This window comes from Beta vulgaris, chromosome 5 (genome assembly GCF_026745355.1).
Source record: "Beta vulgaris subsp. vulgaris cultivar EL10 chromosome 5, EL10.2, whole genome shotgun sequence".
NCBI lineage: Eukaryota > Viridiplantae > Streptophyta > Magnoliopsida > Caryophyllales > Amaranthaceae > Beta > Beta vulgaris.
The window spans coordinates 7657933-7676852 of NC_079206.1; the positions used below are offsets into that span (position 1 = coordinate 7657933).

General features: G+C 33.5%; 2 protein-coding genes across 2 annotated transcripts; one reads left to right on the forward strand and one right to left on the reverse strand.

Moving 5' to 3' along the window:
• The first annotated feature begins 2956 nt into the window (after positions 1-2956).
• On the forward strand, positions 2957-9392 carry LOC104892512 (chlorophyll synthase, chloroplastic). The gene is made up of 15 exons (XM_010678469.4): positions 2957-3175; positions 3267-3314; positions 3447-3535; positions 4446-4533; positions 5194-5279; positions 5366-5452; positions 5537-5602; positions 5726-5809; positions 5887-5948; positions 6541-6616; positions 7000-7062; positions 7159-7240; positions 8030-8106; positions 8844-8891; positions 9023-9392. The coding sequence occupies exons 1-15, from the start codon at positions 3070-3072 to the stop codon at positions 9083-9085; spliced, it is 1125 nt and encodes a 374-aa protein (XP_010676771.1). The 5' UTR covers positions 2957-3069; the 3' UTR covers positions 9086-9392.
• Positions 9393-11116: 1724 nt separating this feature from the next.
• On the reverse strand, positions 11117-13048 carry LOC104892513 (carrot ABA-induced in somatic embryos 3). Its single transcript, XM_010678470.4, has 2 exons — positions 12815-13048; positions 11117-11676 (listed from the first exon to the last, which is right to left on the reverse strand). The coding sequence occupies exons 1-2, from the start codon at positions 12930-12932 to the stop codon at positions 11453-11455; spliced, it is 342 nt and encodes a 113-aa protein (XP_010676772.1). The 5' UTR covers positions 12933-13048; the 3' UTR covers positions 11117-11452.
• Between the last annotated feature and the right edge of the window lie 5872 nt (positions 13049-18920).

Below are 18920 nucleotides of genomic sequence, written 5' to 3' on the forward strand. Positions count from 1 at the left end.
CTTGGATATCCTGGATGATATGAGCAATCTGCCAAGGAGGAGACCAGATACCTTTTACCGAGTTTATGACCATAAGATTATCACCTTCAATTTGGAGGTGACGAATAGTGTTCTGGATAGCTATGCGAAGCCCTTGTTGAAGAGCAGTTGCCTCGGCAATAAACACAGAAGACACTCCAAGGTTGAAAGCTGCAGCTGTGAGGAGGTGGCCAACATCATCTCTAATGATAATGCCTGCTGCTGCAGAAGTACCGCGAACCGAGCCATCCAAGTTGAGTTTAAAGAAGGAGGTGACACCATTTTATTGTTAAAAGTGACCACATACTGATACAATTAACTCCATTTGGTCATAGGAGTAACTCGCTCCCTCTATTCATAAGCGTAACTTCATTTGTTCATGAGGGTTTGTGCATAAGGGTCAACTTCAAAAGGTCATATCTCACATCACACTTAATATGTTGGGAAGATTTAAGTTGTACGTAGATGAAAATTTGGCTCGATAGCTTTCCAACGCATGATCAAAAGTTCGATTTGGATGAGAAATGAGTGATATATGGGCGTTTGAAAATGAGCTGACGGACTGATAGGGCATCTCGTGCGGCCACATCTGTAATTTCGTGTGTGGTCGACCACACGCAAGACGCGCTATTATAGAATAGAAACTAGTTCTTGTCCCGGGCCATGCGCCACAGATTATTTAATGACGTGCATTTGAAGTCTTCAAAAATAGAAATATATATATATATATATACATATATATATATATATATATATATATATATATATATATATATATATAAGATATATATATAATATATATTTATATATATATATATATATATATATATATATATATATATCTTTAGATGATTATCCCCCACAAAGACCAACATAATCATTGTAGTGTAGTTGGGTAGTGCATTAACATATCAAATAAGATGTCATGTGTTCGAGTCTTGAAACACACATACATATTTGTATAGATGTCTCATTTGATTGTGTTGAGGATGGGAGAGAACATGTGGCAGCATAACATTGGGGTTTGGTAGAGACTCGCTATGTATTCGCTTGATTTAAGTGGATTTAGCCATTTAGGTGATGGGGAGAGAACAAGAATGGATGGTGTCATTTCCGATTTTTTTGGGTGTAGAGTGAAAACTAAAAAAGAGACTCCTAAATAACATAGATATATTTCATAAATAATCTATCAATAAAATATTTCATAAATTTTAAATTCAACCATTAAAAGAATAATTTACATAACTTTTATATATTAAATTCACCAAAAGAGGAGAAGAAAAATTGTCGGCGTGGTTATGAGTTTAATTAGAAAGAATAAATAGGAAAAATATTAACACGTTAAATGAATAATTTTAATAGTTGTAGCTACGAGAATTAAGAAAGAAGGTGTAAGAACTAAATGAAGTGAAAGAAAATTGTTGAAAATGAATATAATGGATTTTACTTAGAAGAAAAGCAAAATTCCTATTTTTTTTTAAAAAAACTTTATATTAAATATATATATATATATATATATATATATATATATATATATATATATATATATATATATTATATATATATATATATATATAAGAGGGGACAGTGAATTGTTACTTAAGGTGCTCCTCCTAATAGCCGACGCTATATACGAATGAAAACTGTATCCACCGTGAATAATGGGATGGATAGGGATTTTGTAACCACCTTATCTCTATATGATCTGCCCCATCTCCACTTGCTCTACCAATGCCTTGTTTTTTTACTATTCCTAACTCTATTTATTTTCATATCATGTATTTATATGTTTAAGGCGGGGTATGAGATACGTAGGTGTGGAATCTGAATACCCAAGAGTATATATTACCCTTGATTAGTCACTTATCCCAAACTTATTCTAATTTTTCAAGTCAAGTAAGGGACAAACACTTTTTTAAAAACTTTATCCATCAATTCGCTATAATTTGTATTGTGTATATTTTTGGACCAATTAACTATAAATGATCACTTTTAATTTAACATGAGTCAATTTTTCAAGTCAGAAAGTGTCACATTTAAACAAAAGGAAAATTTTCACCTTAAATGGATCAAATCTATATAAGAAATTACCATTATTGCATGATAAATCACTATACATCCTGAATCTCCCTCAGTTAAAGAGAACGTGTCAAGATGGATGGATGGGGAAGTAAGTAAGCATTACATGCATTAACTTTTTGGCAGAACGAAAATCAAGCCAAGATATACAACTAGGACAATAAAAAATGTGGTACATGAGAATAATAGAAGATGTTTGTGGAAAAGGTGAAGGTGCAAATTGATGGTGTGTGGAGGAAGGTTTCTCGGGGGATGGAAAAAGAATATACGAGTGTTGAAATAGTGTGGATATGGACGTATATATACAAGACTATGCAAAAGGCTCTTTGAGTATGGAATGTATTTGTGATTCAAATAAAAGACCTTACAATTTTACATGGTTTAATGGAAGGTTGTCGTTTGGATCCATTCGTCATAATCAACATAAGCTCACTCCTAACAATTTTTTTATTTAAATTAACCAGGAAAGGCTCCAGTATGTATTCATACCATAATTGATAATATAAAATTCAGGGACTCTTTATATAAAGGAGTCTAGTTACAAAAGGTGAATAAACAAGAAGTAGAGCAAGCACATAGATTAGTTGTTAAAATTAGAAAGAAGAATAATATGCTATACACCAATTTGATCGAATATTTTGTGAATTTCCTTATCAGATGCTCTCGACATTACTGTTAATTTTACTGAAAAGCTTTAAGCTGAATAAAGATCGCAATTTATCAAAGGTAGAAATCGATCTCATGACTTCTTACAAACCAGAAGAAAAGCACTAATCACTCGACTATCCCTCACTCTTGTGTAGGCGCCATGGTCCTACCAGTCCTTTACTACTCTAAAAATTTTCTATTAACGAACCTATAGTCTCAATATCACATGCTCAGTTGCTCACCATTATCAACGTTACTACTTCCTCCCACTCCCAGACTCCCATTGAAGCTAATCCACCCTAATTCTCACCCCATCTAAAAAAAATGGCTGCTTTAATTCACACTCTTGCTGCAATTAAATTATCCAGTCCAGGAAATACCCAATTTCGAGCTCGCCCATATCTTTCTCCTGCCTCAACTTCCTTCACCAGTATAAGCTTATTTTCCTTGTATTTCTTTTTACTCATTTTTAAATACCCATTTTGGGTGGTTTATATCTTATTTTTTGTTTTTGTTTTAAGGAAGAAGATTCACCATTAAAGCAGCAGATACTGATACCAATGAAGAAGGTAATTTCTATGTTTTTTTAACTGTTTTTTTTGGTCAAATATTTGTTTCAATTTAACTTGTTTAATTTCTAATTTATGTGTTAATGAGGGAAGATTTTATGGGGTTTTGAAAGATTTGTTTTTGTGTGGTAGTTAAAGCTCAGGCACCAGATAAGGCACCATCTAAGGAGGGTTCTAGCTTCAACCAGCTTCTTGGAATTAAAGGAGCTTCCCAAGAAACAGTAAATTCTTCCTATTTTTGGTTACTATTTATATTATTGTAATTTCTAGGACTAATTTATGGTTTTTGAACATATATTGACATTGGGAAAAACTCGGTTTCGGATAAGGGGAGTGATTGATGGTAGACATGAGTGAGATGTGTAATGGATTATAGAAGCTGGTTCTTGTGTTTATAGTTGTAGATAATGGGTGATTGGAAGAATAAGAACTAATAGTTTTCATTGGCCATTTGGCGAAAGTAGAATCGCAGCGAAATTCTACAAATGTCTTGGACTCTTTGTGAGCCTTTTGAAGAGTTGAATGAAGCATGGTGGGGTTGAAATGGGGGAATAGTGTACTATGAGGTTGATTATAGATAATATACTCCCAGAACTTGAATAAGATGAGATCAATTGATTAGATTATACTCCAACATATTACATTGAGATATTGATGAGAGAATAAGAGGGGGGAAAGTTAGAGATCTTTTTCTCTCTACGGTGAGAATTAGTACTCACATATACTATTACATAGGATATCTTGAAAATTGGTCACATTTCTTTTAAAAAGTAATGGTTTATGATTAAATATCCTTTTTTAGGTACGTAGGATGAAGGGTCTTACCGGGCTGGAACCTCTAATAGGTCAACCCAACCCGGGTTAGCGGGTAGACACTTTGGGAATTGGGGGGGAACTGTAAAGGGATTCTCTCTCTCTCAAGATGCCCCTAATGGGGGTTCCCCAACCTTTAACGTAACTGGTAAGGATGTTAGCTATTTGCATGCCAGATGTTACTGCAGTTTTGTGCATGTACAATATTAAGGTAGTAACTTGTATGAAAAAGAGGAAGAACAATATAGAAAAGGCCAAAAGGGGAAGAAAACCGAAAGTAGTGCCTGAACTAAATGGTCTGTAGTGCTATTGTTGCAGAACATATGGAAGATCCGTCTCCAGCTTACAAAGCCTGTGACATGGCCTCCACTGATTTGGGGAGTAGTTTGTGGAGCTGCCGCATCTGGTATCTTTACTTATAACTTTTATCTTTCCTTGACTTGTTATCTTCTGTTTATTGTACGCATTGTTCTCTGCAGACTTTCCATGCTCTTTACAGTGCTAGAATCCAATGAATTTTTTAGCCCAACATCACATTTCTCTGATGAGGGTGGGGACCCAGATAAGCTATATCAGTTGTAATCTTTCATCTCTTTTATGCTTCTAAGGCACTGACTTGTTTTGGTGATAAAGTTCCATTAACACATCCATGATTTAAAAGATATAATTTTATGGTTACTTGTGTGAACTTAATCTTACTTGAATAACTTATTGCTTTTTGAAGTTAGGATAGTGGACTTTCCTTATACTGTTGTCATGCACCTCTACCCCTTTTCTTTAATCTCACATTAAGGAAATCGTGGACCCTCTCTCTCTTTCTGTTTCAGCACTACGACAGTTGAGACTGATGACAAGCATGTTGGATCTGTCGATCACTCTTTATATTGCTTGCTCTAATTTTACTTTATGATTGTATATCTTATTATGTAAATATGTTTACTTTCCGAACAAATGACAAGCATGTTGGATGAACCATCAGTGAATCAGTCATATTGCGTGTTTCTATAGTTTGAATAAACTATTGCTTTAAAGAGTTGAAGCATTATTCAATTTCCCAAACTTGCAGGGAACTTCCATTGGACTCCGGAAGATGTGGCTAAATCAATTCTGTGCATGATTATGTCTGGGCCTTGCCTGACTGGCTATACGCAGGTTGGGTCTCAGAAAATTATATATTATCTATATGGACTTGTTTTCTATTGCAATTGTGTTATTTCATGTTTTCATTTGGTTTGTAGACTTTGAATGATTGGTATGACCGAGAGATTGATGCAATTAATGAACCTTATCGTCCAATTCCTTCAGGAGTAATATCTGAGAATGAGGTATGTTGTAGATTTGACCATGGTAATTGACTTGTGCCCACTTGAATTTATTATAATTAATGACAATTGTTTGAATGCTTGTAGGTCATTAGTCAAATTTGGTTGCTGTTTTTAGCTGGACTTGCTATTGCCGGAGGATTGGATGTGTGGGTAAGCAACGTGGAATTTTAGGCTATAGCACGTATTTTCTATTCACAAATTTGCTTGTACGCTTTAAGTTCTGATCCTACTTGAGTTATTTTCTGTTTCTATGTTAATCCTTTAATTCTTTAGGCAGGGCATACATTTCCTACACTTTTTTACTTGGCTTTGGGTGGATCTTTTATCTCATACATTTACTCTGCACCTCCTCTAAAGGTAATTTGTTTTTACCTTCTAGTTTCGTCTGACGTTGGAGAAGGCTCCTATCTTACTAAATTAAGATGTATCTGCAGCTTAAACAGAATGGTTGGATTGGAAATTTTGCTCTTGGGTCAAGCTACATCAGTCTTCCATGGTGTGTTATCTTCATCTGTTCTATTTGCCTGGTCTCCTCTCTCTCATACACTCACAAACTTGTTATACTCTGGCTTCACTGGAGCTGAAAGAGTTATCAGTAGCAGATACCTTAAAGAATGGTCTAGACTTGTAAGAGCAACTAAAACAGCCATATAGGCTATAGCTCATGGTGCTAGCTCAAGTCTATTATGTCAAATAATTAATGATTCTAGAGATGTTCTCTTCCCGATGATGTTTCGAATTTACAGTACAGCAGTCATGAGATTTAACAGCTAATGATTTCAAACTTGACAATCGAGCTTGTTAGATTTGATGACTTCTGTAATCTTTCCACACATAAGAACATATGCTCTTTTCTCTGGTCAACTTTTCCATGGACACTCTAGGGATATTCAATTCTTTCCTTCCTTTCCTAGAATTACTGACTCTTCTGTGCAACATATATCCCAAATTGCTCCTTTTATCTCAAACCAAAGTTCTTTCATTATTATCATTATTTTTCTTTTATCTGTTTAGGTCGGTTGCTTGCTCTTGTACTGTTTTTGGTTCTCATTCATCACAGCTTACGTACCTGATTGTTTTGTTGGTAGGTGGGCTGGTCAAGCTTTGTTTGGCACTCTAACACCTGACATAGTTGTCCTTACACTCCTGTATAGCATTGCTGGGGTATTCTTCCTTCTTTTTTGAACGACTTGCTACTTCCTTCGTCCCATAATGAACTTTACATTGCTGGGTTGCACAAAGATTAAATAGATTGTTATATGTTGAGTAAAAGAAAATGGAAGTAGATAGGGAGAGGAAAAGAAATAAGAAAAAGTGTTGGAGAAAGAGAAAAAAGATTGATGGGACTGATCAACAAAATTTAACAAAAGGACAAGCAAATTTAATGGTAATATCTAAAATCATTAATTCTAATTTAATGAGGAAGGGTGGAGTATATTTGGGGGTGTCCGAAAATGGTAATTGTGAAGTTTATTATGGAAAAAGGGAGTACTACATACTGGAAAACCAATTTCAAACTAATTTGGCTTTTTCACATCATATCATAGCTTGGAATCGCCATTGTTAATGACTTTAAGAGCATTGAAGGTGACAGAGCGATGGGATTGCAGGTTTGTCTAATTTTTCGTGTGAAATAAAGTAACACAAGTCTTTCTACTTCTCTGTTGTTGGGGCCTTGATTCTAACTCTGTATACATACTTTGCAGTCAATTCCAGTAGCTTTTGGCATTGAGGCTGCTAAATGGATTTGTGTTGGTGCCATTGACATTACTCAGCTATCAGTTGCAGGTAAATAGCATGTCTATTCTTTTAGCATGATTGATTTGTCTTGGTAAAGGAATCTGCTTCGCTTTATTCACAAGCTACCCCTTTAAAAGGAGGTTGATTATAATTTATGACCCTCAACAGATGTTGAATATATGGGAGCAGAAAAACAGTGAGCTCTATGCGTGAGAGCTTACTTTCTATTATGTATGCCATCATAACTACTTGACTTTTGAAAACTGCTAACTTCGTTTCTAATGCTTCTAAGTCAATCTAATTGCATTTTTTGTGATGATTAAAGATTGCATATCCTACATGCAACCAACACAGGGTGATACTAATTCAGCAACTCCACTCCATTTGTTAGCAACTAATACGATAAACTTTTTTGCTTTACCTATGCAAAGCAAATAGCCAAATAGATGATATCTTGAAAGGAGATGAGATTTTTCAAAGTATCATAAGCGTTGGTCTCTAGAGTCTAGACTCTCTACCTCTTTTGGACCTTCACAGATGCATCCACAAATAATGTGCATATGTCGACCTTGAGTTGTGGTTATTTTTTGGATGATTCTCCGTGAGGTTAATGCTTCAAGTATTGCTTCTTAATATGCTAATTTCAAATAAATCTCGTGGAAGCAAATGTGTTTACATCTTTGGTCGCTAATTGCTGCTCTGGTAGGCTGGTAATCTGATGAAAATGTCACCCTTCCTAGTGAAAGAAGGGGGAGGAAACAGAAAAATTTTTCTTAGCAGGATGTTTCTGCTGCTTCTGTCGCTCAGTCTGATCATTCTACTCTGTGTCAAATTCAGGTTACCTCCTGGGGGCTGGCAAGCCATATTATGCCTTAGCTTTACTGGGACTTTTACTTCCACAAGTTTATTTCCAGGTATGGATATGGTTGGCTAATATGTTATCATACGAATCATTGCACGCAAATGAGGATTTCACGTCTTCCTCTGTAAATCCTTTTTTCTTCCTTTGTTTTGAAGTTTTGATATAACACAGTAGTTTTGTAAAAATAAAGCATTTTAAAGGCATAGTGGGATTTGTACTTACCTCAAGCCTTCCTGAAGATGGGGGCTGAGTTATACCGAGGTTACATAGCAAACTAATTAAGTCTTAAGAGTATGGTGAGATTTAGGCTGTATTAATTACTTGGCTTTTCGGTAATGAAATTCTCTTTAACTGGCAAAATGATCGAAGGCAGTGTCACCTTTAGTAAAGGAGAATTGTTGGCTTGTGATGATATCTGATCTTATATTACTTGACACGAGTACGGACACCTGACACTTCATTTTAGACCAAGGTTGAGGGGTAGCTCGGTTGGGAGCTAGGTCGTGGATTGTTAGGGGGAGGCTGAGGGTGGGGAGTACATAAGGTAGTTGTATCAGGTACCTTAAAAGAGGACATTGATGAAGTTTATCATGTCATATTTTTATATAAAAAACACTTCATTTTGGACCACAAACATGATATATATTTCATAAAATAGCCGAATTCAATACTTGGAAATGTCTTAGTAATACCTGAGTCCGATTAACATTGTATGTGATTATCTTTGACTTGATTAATTATCACAATAATTTACATTATTGTTTCCTTATATTTCTCCCCTTGTTTCAGACCCAATATGTCTTAACAGACCCCATCAAGTATGATGTCAAATATCAGGTACATCAGTATCTCTTCTTTCTTTTCCTTATTATGATATTAAAGCCTGTTTTCTTTCTTCTCTTTACTGTGACATTCAAGCCTGATTTTTCATATTGGATCTCAACTTACTTCTTGCTGGATTCCAACAGGCAAGCGCGCAACCGTTTCTTATTCTTGGTCTTCTAGTGACTGCATTGGCAACCAGCCATTAAGTACTCTCATATCTGTTGTGTCATTCCTTGAATGGGACAGAAACCTGAGCAAAAATGGTGTTTCGACTAACGTAATCAGTACTGGTTATTGGGTAAACAGCCATTTGTTTGTGTATTGAAGCAGGAAGAAAGATATGGCTTTCATGCCTTCTATAATTCTGTATCCATGATTTTGTGCAAGTAGAAAACCGCTGAACCTTTGACTTAAAACATCTTCTTTGTCTGATGTTTTAGGTTGTGTAGTAGAGATTAGAGTAGACCGCTGTTGTATTCGTTGTATTATGTATAAATTTTTGTTTTATTTTTCTCCTTTGTTTTCTCTTTTTTATCTGAATCTGTAGCTTTGGTGGTTTAGCTGAAGAACAGTAATTCATTCACATAAAAAAGAAAGTGAATAATACTTCTGTCATTTTAGTTTTTAATATCTTTGAATTGTATACGTAAAGATTATAGAAAGAATGAAAAAGATACTGTAAAAAATCATCGAGTTAAATCAAAGAATACATGATTTATACTTTTTTCTTGTTTAGGTAACATAACATGGCTATTGAGTACCAATATGGTAGAAGTTAGAAATATGGCGCAAGTAATAAGTTGACATAAATCTTACGAAAATTTGTCAGTTGTAACTTTCTATAAGTTTTTGCGAGAAATAATATTTTTAAAAAGTTATGGCAAATAAGATATTAAAATTAATTTTTTTAGGGAACAACCTTGATCCGTTTTGGGATATTGGTCAAGTATTTTGCGACTTTGACTTACTAAAATCAAACATAACAAGACATATAACCTACATTTCTATGTTTCAACCCGATTTTCCCTCCTATACAGATGAAGTCAACATCGGAAAATGAAAAAAAAACAGGATTGAAATGTAAGAGATGCAGTCTACGTGCACTCTATATATTTGGTTTTAACGAGTCAACACACAAAAATGTTTGATCAATGCGGAAAATGGACCAAGGTTATTCCTCGCAAAAAAAATTTCTTCTTACAGTATTCTTGTGCCAATTTTTTTTAAAAGGTTATTTCTCGCAAAACTTGTATTTAAATGATAACTCGATCAAAAATACTCTTTCTAAACTATATCACAATCACAACTCTGCTGTATTACTCGATCTAGTTTCTTCAAAAACGAATTTGATTTAACTTTATTTTATTATATCTTATTTTTCTTTGATATTTATAATAAATGCAATTTGACTTTCAATTAATTAAATTCCAAAAAATAATAATAATAACAATCACATGTGTCTATATTTTTATACTTAGAACCACTTGTTTCCACAATTACCTCAATAATAAAGGTAAACGATATAATTTTTTGCTCATCAAAATATGAAAGATATATACCAATTAATTCGAATTTTTTCCTTGAATAATACAAAAGTGGGTTTTAATTTCCAAAATATGCCAAAAAAATAATTCCCTGCGTACCGTCCACGTAGGACGACACGCGAGAATTTTTTTTTCTACTTCAGTAAAACCGCTACTTGAACTATACAAATTTTTTTTTTTTTTCTTGTAAACTGCTACTTCAAGTAGCGGTTCATTAATCAAATAGCGATTTACTGAAATTCCCAACTCCAGAGTTTGATATGTGCTTGCAACATTTTGCCCAGGTAAAACGCTACTCAGAGTAGTGATTTATATATATAAACCGCTACTTAAAATAGCATTTTATGTGTATAAACCCGCTACTTAAAGTAGCGATTTATTTTAAAATAAACCGCTACTCACAGTAGTGGTCTACGTGGGCAAAAATAAAAAAAAAAAACAGTTTCTCGCGTGCCGTCCTACGTGGACGCAGGAAATTTTTTTTTTAGACATATTTTAAAAATTAAAACCCACTTTTACATTATTTAAAGAAAAAATTCCAATTAATTTAATTGAATTTAGCTGGTTAACAATTCCCTGTTCATGTGCACCTACCTTCGAATTAAGTCACTCGGCACATAATCCAAGCGAAACGAAATGAAACAAGCTCTTAACAACATCCAAGCAAAGATAAACAACGTTTGCACACTAAACTTCCCCGCGAAACACATCATCTCGCATTAAGTTTAAAAACAACACAATGAACATACACTTGCGGCCTAAGAGTGTCCCTACATAAACGTTACAAAGCTAATCAGCTGCGCAGATTTTTTTTCCCGCGCAGCTGAGGAAAGCAAACAAAAAAAACACTCCTTAAACCATTAGATTTATTACATTACATTGATAAACCTTACAACACACATACAAAGTTACAAACCACCTACAGATTCTTAACACTACCTTGAAAGCAAAGTAACAGCGGGGAGTTTTAAGCGCAGTAGAGCAACTACTGCGCGAAGCAGTATGTAGTAGTAGTAGCAGTAGTAGTGATTAAGAGCGAGTGCGGTACTTGGACTCATCGATATCGATGCCTTCCTCCTGCGCTCGCTCTTCTCCGGACTTGTCCATGGTGCTAAGGCCGCCCTTGCGGCCCATTTCACTATAGCCTTCAGTACCCATCTGCTCCTTACGGGTTTGACCACCCTTGGTGCCTAGCTCTTGGTATCCCTCGTGTCCTAGCTGCTCTCTCCTTGTTTGTCCTCCCCTACTCCTGCCTGTTGCACATTTTTTTCACCCAAAAACACAGTTTTGAGCTATTATTTGAAATAGTAGTATCCTTTACAATACATTTCATATGTATATATATGTACTTGCTTCTTAAAGAATAAATTCACAAGGGAGTAGTTCTACAATGTTAACAAGATGCTAAATATCATTCCATAATTAAAAAGTTCTACTATTTCATTGAATAATATCAATTTTTCATAAATGATATGAAAAACACATCATACACTTATACCTTCATCCCAAATTAATAGTCAAAATGGTTTAACATTTAAATCTATATCAATTATTGTATTTTACAAAATAAAACTAAAAACAAATTAAACATTTGAAAAATAAAACTAATAGAGAATATATTCAGGATCCGGATAAAGTTGTTAATAATTCTAGTATTTTGTAACCCTAATTCGAAAAATATCCTACACCACTATTCCATCACATGTCAAAAACTCTTCAATAACAAAAGGAACAATTTTTAGAAAATTATCGGTGTTACATAGTGACTTTATATATCGAACTATAAAGAGACCCTATGCGATTTCGTACTTGAAGAATTCAATAATGTAATAGCTCATCCATACTTCACATAATCATATTATGAAAAAAATAAAGTAGTCCAAATGAGTAGATAAATTATTTCTTTTAACTACTTGAATTTTCTCTATTTTGAGCCCTCACAATTAAGGGGCCCTGTTTCATGGAACATGTTGAACATGCTAAAAACCGCCCCTGATAACATGGTGCTATGTATTAGCAATTTTTTTTAGTTAATCCCTTTTTCTTATAACGTTACATATGTCAATATAGAAATTAATATTATTAAGCAAATCTAACAAAATCTCACGTGACTATATTTTCTCTTTAAATATTAATTACAAAAGATGATCAAAATTACACAAACAGTGTCAAAATTTCTAAAAAAAAAATCATCTAAAAGAAGTGTTACAAAACTCATGCATAATTAAGCAAATCCAACAAAATCTCACGTGACTATATTTTCTCTTTAAATATTAATCACAAAAGATGATCAAAATTACACAAATAGTGTCAAAATTTCTAAAAAAAAAAATCATCTAAAAGAAGTGTTACAAAACTCATGCATAAAAAAGTAGGAGAGAGAAAAGAGACCTTCAGCAAGGTGTTGTTGTGCTTCAAGAGACTTGCCACCAGTACCACCAGGGACAACAGTCTCACCTTGCCTAGCCCTGCTATCTAAATCTTGCCTGCTCTCTTGTCCTGATGCCATTTTCTCCCTTTTCTTTTCTCACTCTTTATTATGAAATATATGTAACACTAATTCTAAATATAGCAAGTTTTGTTAGTTAAAACAGACAGTTATAACTCCTGAATATGGAAGTTTACTGTCTTATGAGTTTGACTTATATATAGGATTTTCAGAGTTTGAGTGAGTGTGTGCATGACACCTTAACTAAGCAGGTTACGTGGCAAGAGAATGAACATCATGCCGCTATTTTACTAACACGTATGTGCCTCATCAGTAAATTACGAGGATTTTAGCTCCTCATTTTATGCCACGTTTAGTTTTTATCTGTATGATTTACTTTGTTCGAGAATTTCACCAGTGGTCACTTGTTATTGGGCCGAATATCTTCGGTGAAATTGTACTTCATTGATATGAGTTATCTTTTGGGCTTTTGCACCGCCTCTTGATCTATACGAATAAGTGTTGCTATTTTTATAGGAAAAAATTTACCTCAACATTCTGAACTATAGCTTAAGTATACTTACCATCACCAACTACGATTAGTAGCATAAACACCACCAATTACGAAATGGGGTGCATTCGGTACTATAAATAAGGTCGGAAGCCTAATACATTGTCGAAGACGGTGGTACAGACTGCACCCTCCCCATAGTTGGTGGTACAATATCCCACCCTATAGTTGGTGGTTTAGGCTACTAGTCATAATTGGTAGTGTTAGGTATACCCGAGCTATAATTTAGGGTGTTGAGGCCAAATTTTCTTTTATTTTATAATAAGTGAGAAGAAAATATTTGAGTTGTCCTTGATATTTATGACTCGAAATCTTATGAATGGCATAAGGCTAACTTTGAATGCACATATCTCTCAATCTATAAAAGGTTTTGATGCGATTCAAATTGGAGGTGATAGCTTGTTCAAAGAGCTTTCCAACGATAGATCATATGCCCAACTCCAGTGAGAAACAAGAAAGTTATTCCCGTTTTACGAAGAACTGTAGAGAGCATTATATCGCGATGCGACAGCCACCGCGGCTCGCGATTTGAAAGATACGTTTCCGAATCAGTTTTCTTTTTTAGGGTTTTGTGCGGAGTATATTCTAGGGTTTTGTGCGAGGTTCCTTATGTTATAAAAGGACCTCTTGGTGCTCATTATTTATACACAACTTATGAAACATTTTTAGCTTATAGAATTTAGGACTCCGTTGTATTATTCTCTCTGGTATCCTCCATTATAGTGAAGAAGCTCTAATCCTCCATCTATGGACGTAGGTCAAATTTGACTGAACCACGTAAATCCTTGTGTTCTTTGTTTGTTCATCTTTATAGTTTTCTCACCTTTATTATTTCATTGATTTTTTGTTCCGTATTAATCAAACTACACCATCCTATTTCCTAACAAACTGGTATCAAGAGCTTGGTTGTTTATGATCTTAGGTGTTTATAGAACAAGTTTGATTTTTTTAATTATGTCAATGAAATTCGATTTTGAGAAATTTATTAGGCAAGTAAAGTTTGGCCTATGGCAATCAAAGACGAAATCCATCCTGGTTCAAAGTGGCTATCACAAGGCTCTAGAAGGTGCATCCAAAAGCCTTCGAGTATGACAGATGCTAAGTGGGATGAGATAGATTTGAAGGCACTCTCAACGATTCATCTATGTGTATCTAATGAAGTTTTGAGAGAGGTTGCCAAAGAGACGACTGCTGCGGGTTTGTGGTTGAAGTTGGAGTCACTGTATATGACAAAGTCTGTGACCAACCGTCCATTGCTAAAATCTAGACTTCATGATCTCAGTCTAGAAGAAGGTAAACCGCTTGAGTCTCATTTAGATGAATTCTTCTCTATAATTATGGATTTGCAACACATCGATGTTGAGATCGATGATGAGGATATGGCTATTATTTGTGTTTCTTTACCACCTTCGTATAAGCACTTTCGAGATACCTATTATATGGTAAAATGATGATTTGAGTTTGCAGGATGTTAAGGAGGCCTTAACTAGAGAATTTAATTGACAATAAATTGGTTAATAAATCTAATAATTTGCTCACAAATGCTTTGGTTGCTCAGTGGAAAGAATTCTGGCAAAATCTGTAACTATTGTCATGTGAAGGGTCATATTAATTTGAGTGTTGGAAATTAAAGAAGAAAAATGGAGAAAGGTCCAAAGAGGATCAAACCTGCAAATATTGCAGACACAATTCTTGATGATCTTGCACTTTAGGGTTACAAGATTTGGGACTGCGGTTACTATGATCTCTTTATGTTTGGTGTCCCCTTGAGATCTCTTGGTAAAACGAGAAACCGTGTGGATTTTTCTTTTTTTGGAGTCTATGGTAGATTGTTTTTGAGTTTGTAAAAAGTAGCAATCTTGGTTATGCATTAGATTTTGTTCTAGTTATGCTATTTCTTATCTCAAATTTGGTACTTTTGTGTTTTTAAGTACAATTGCAATTTAGAAATTATTGTTGTTATTCAGTTTCTAGAATTGCCTTTGAGTTTGTTGTTGAGATGAAGAAGTGTTTGAAGAGAGTTTGGTCAATTTGAGGAAGCATGCTCGGCGTTGGTGACTTTATACTCTCGATCTAGGCCATGTGATGGTTTTGCATACGGATTTTGTGTTCGAAGACGCATCAGTGTACAATTATAAAAGATGTTCGTTTTCTGGATTGCCTACAATGGGTAGGTTTATGAAATTTTGTTTAAGGTGGAGGTTCTATGGTGTTTGGTTGACCATTTCTTCTTGGTTCAAGGTGGAGTTACCTTGTTTGATCGGTTTCAAGTCAAGGTGGAGATTTGTTATTTATGACTTGAAATCTTGTGAATGGCATAAGGCTAACTTTGAATGTACATATCTCTCAATATATAAATGGTTTTGATGTGATTTAAATTGAAGGTGATAGCTTGTTCAAAGAGCTTTCCAACGATAGGTTATATGCCCAATTCCAATGAGAAACGAGAAAGTTATTCCCGTTTTACGAAGAACTGCAGAGAGCGTATCGCGACTTGCGACAGCCACTGCGGCTCGCGATTTGCAGGATACGTTTCCTAATCAGTTTTCTTTTTTTAGGGTTTTGTGCGGAGTATATTCTAGGATTTTTTTTTTGTGCGAGGTTCCTTATGTTATAAAAGGACCTCTTGATGCTCATTATTTATACACAACTTATGAAACACTTTTAACCTCTAGAATTTAGGACTTCCTTGTATTATTCGATCTCTTTGGTTTTCTCCATTATAGTGAAGAAGCTCTAATCCTCCATCTATGAACGCAGGTCAAATTTGACTGAACCATGTAAATCCTTGCGTTCTTTGTTTGTTCATCTTTATAGTTTTCTCACCATTATTATTTCATTGATTTTCTGTTCCGCATTAATATCAAATTACAACACCCTATTTCCTAATAGTTCTTGTACCAGATTTTTAGCCACATGCCTATTATAATTATATACTTCAAACTTTTCTAATTTTTCTTTAAATCTCAGGCAAATACATAGAGTAGGAAGGGAACCTGTTGCCAAATTATGATAAGATTGATGACCGTCGTATGTTACTCTTCTTTCATGTTAGGATTTCCATATTATCTACAGGCATCTAGTTAAAGGCATGTTGTACTAAGTAAAAAATAATTTCTAACTATCTGGTGATAATAAAGTTTATTATAGTGGTCAAATTTAAATTTTGAAATCACGTTGTGTCATATTTTACTTACTTCAATCTATAGTAAGAAACTAACATGAACTATCTTAACATTCTCAACTATGACTTAGCTTTGTAGTAGCCTACTTATAGATTATTTACATTTGTATTTGATATACAACATTAAAATTAAAATTAAGATTAATCGCTAAACGCACAAATTTAGAGAGTTTTGAAACGTGTAAGCTAGAGGAAAAATGATAAGTGTTCGCATGTGATTACTTATAAAGCAAACAAGTATAAAACTCAATAAGTGTTGCATGAATTTTGAAATGAAGGTAGTATAACTTTGAGTAAACTACAAAAGGCAGTAGTTCACCTCATGAACGTTATTGTTTCTGTAAAAAGTAAACACATTTACTTAAGTCCGGTTTCTAATTCCAACTTTCAGGAGCCGTTCATTACTTTCTTTAAAACTTACTCCCGTTTCTTTTTAATATACGCACTTTGATTTTGACGCTAATCATATCTTCCTTTGATAGTTATTAGAAATTAATACATAATGAAAATTATATTCAAATGAGATCTTGTTAGATTTGTTTCAAAATATATACTTCCTCCGTTTTTTTAGATGTTACACTTTCTATTTTAAGAAATTTTAAATTAGATGTTACACTTTCATTTTGGGTAATAACTTCTCTCTATCTCTCTCCTATCACATGTTCATATGAGACCCATTTGTTTTCTTTCTCTCTATCTCTCTCCTCTCCAAAAATTACCTAGGAGTCCGTAATTTGAAAAGTGTAACATCTAAAAAAAAAAACGGAGGAAGTATTCAATATGTCAACTTAATTTTTTACTTATTGTAATTGAAGAAATTAATTGTCAAAGTTCCGCATTGAGAATGCAATCATAAAAGTCAAACTTTATAGATCTCTATTATATAAGGGAAGGGGGGAGCAATGGTGTCCTCTTTTGAAATGCCTATTTTGCCCCTCTTTCCATTCTAAACTACGAATTCACTTACAAATCAAAGGGGGCTTCAAACAAAAATACCAAAAATATAATTATAACAATCACTCACAAGTCAACTAAAATCATAAAATTGCATAATTTACGTTATGCAAATCACTAAAATGAGGAAACTTTACAAAAACTTAAAAATTCACTTACAAACTACAACCTATGAAAAAATTGACTTGAAATCAAAGTGTCTACTTTCTTTACAATTTATGAAGTACTGTACTTAATTCAAAAATCAACTAAAAAATTATAATATAATAAATCATAAATAAATTCAATGAAATTTCTATTTTGTTCATAGAATTTAACTTTGAAAATTAAAAAAAAAAAAAGAATGGTGAGAGACTTAAGTGACAAAAACTAAACCAATCAATTTTTGCAACTAAAAAAAATTATACTTCTGATATCTAATGTTCAAATTTTGACTCTTATGCCGAAGAAAATCGAATTTCTGTTTCGAAAAAAATTCAAGCACGCATCGCGTACAAAAAATTCTAGTTAAAAAGAAACAAAGCTACATATTACTTTAATCATCAGATTTAAGTCTAGGGTCAAACACCAAGACCAACGATTTCATTAGTTTGTAGGATTTGAGCCGATCCATATATATACTATATGACCCTCTCTTACTAGACAGGATTGGCTTGAAACACACCTTAAATTATGGATTTATTCCTAAGTTTTTAAGCAAAAACAGTAAGAAAATAATAAATTACTCAATCAATTAGCATATGTATCTTGTATGTTGAATTTGATTACTATTTAAGCTATCACTTGCAACTATTTAAGCTATCACTTGCAACTATTTATTTTAGATGTTGACTACATATACTTTTTCAAATTACTACTCCCCTATTTCAAATTATAAAACATACATGTAAATCATTTTTACGCATAATAAGAATTTAGTTAATTTTCTCCCTTCATTTCAAATTATAAGACATGTAAATCACTTTTACGCACATTAAGAATTTAGTTATATTTGCGTAGGTAATAACAATTGACATTAAATATTGTAATAATAATAATAATAATAATAATAAATAATAGGTGTCCTAACTCCTAACTTTTATTATGTACCAAAATAAACCTTTAATCTTATATTGATAATATAAAGTTACATTTAATTTTACATTAATAACTAGTTTTTGGACCCGTGCAAAATGCACGGGAAGTTTTTATTAAGTAAATATACTTATGTTTTAATGGTAATGATTGCCTATTTTTTAAAAGTGGTTGCATTCAAATGTGATATATTAATATGATGTATAAATTCACAAACAATTAATAAAATAGTAAACAAATTTAATTGTAAACTAAACAATTAACTATATTAACTATTTACCTAATA

Excerpts from the sequence above, each read along its gene's own strand:
- LOC104892513 (XM_010678470.4), bottom strand. The coding sequence starts at position 12,932 with ATGGCATCAGGACAAGAGAGCAGGCAAGATTTAGATAGCAGGGCTAGG. Across the intron at positions 11,677-12,814 it reads ACAACAACACCTTGCTGAAG|GCAGGAGTAGGGGAGGACAA; the intron begins GTCTCTTTTCTC and ends AATGTGCAACAG.
- LOC104892512 (XM_010678469.4), top strand. The coding sequence starts at position 3,070 with ATGGCTGCTTTAATTCACACTCTTGCTGCAATTAAATTATCCAGTCCA. Across the intron at positions 5,280-5,365 it reads GCCTGACTGGCTATACGCAG|ACTTTGAATGATTGGTATGA; the intron begins GTTGGGTCTCAG and ends TTTGGTTTGTAG. Across the intron at positions 5,949-6,540 it reads AGCTACATCAGTCTTCCATG|GTGGGCTGGTCAAGCTTTGT; the intron begins GTGTGTTATCTT and ends TTTTGTTGGTAG.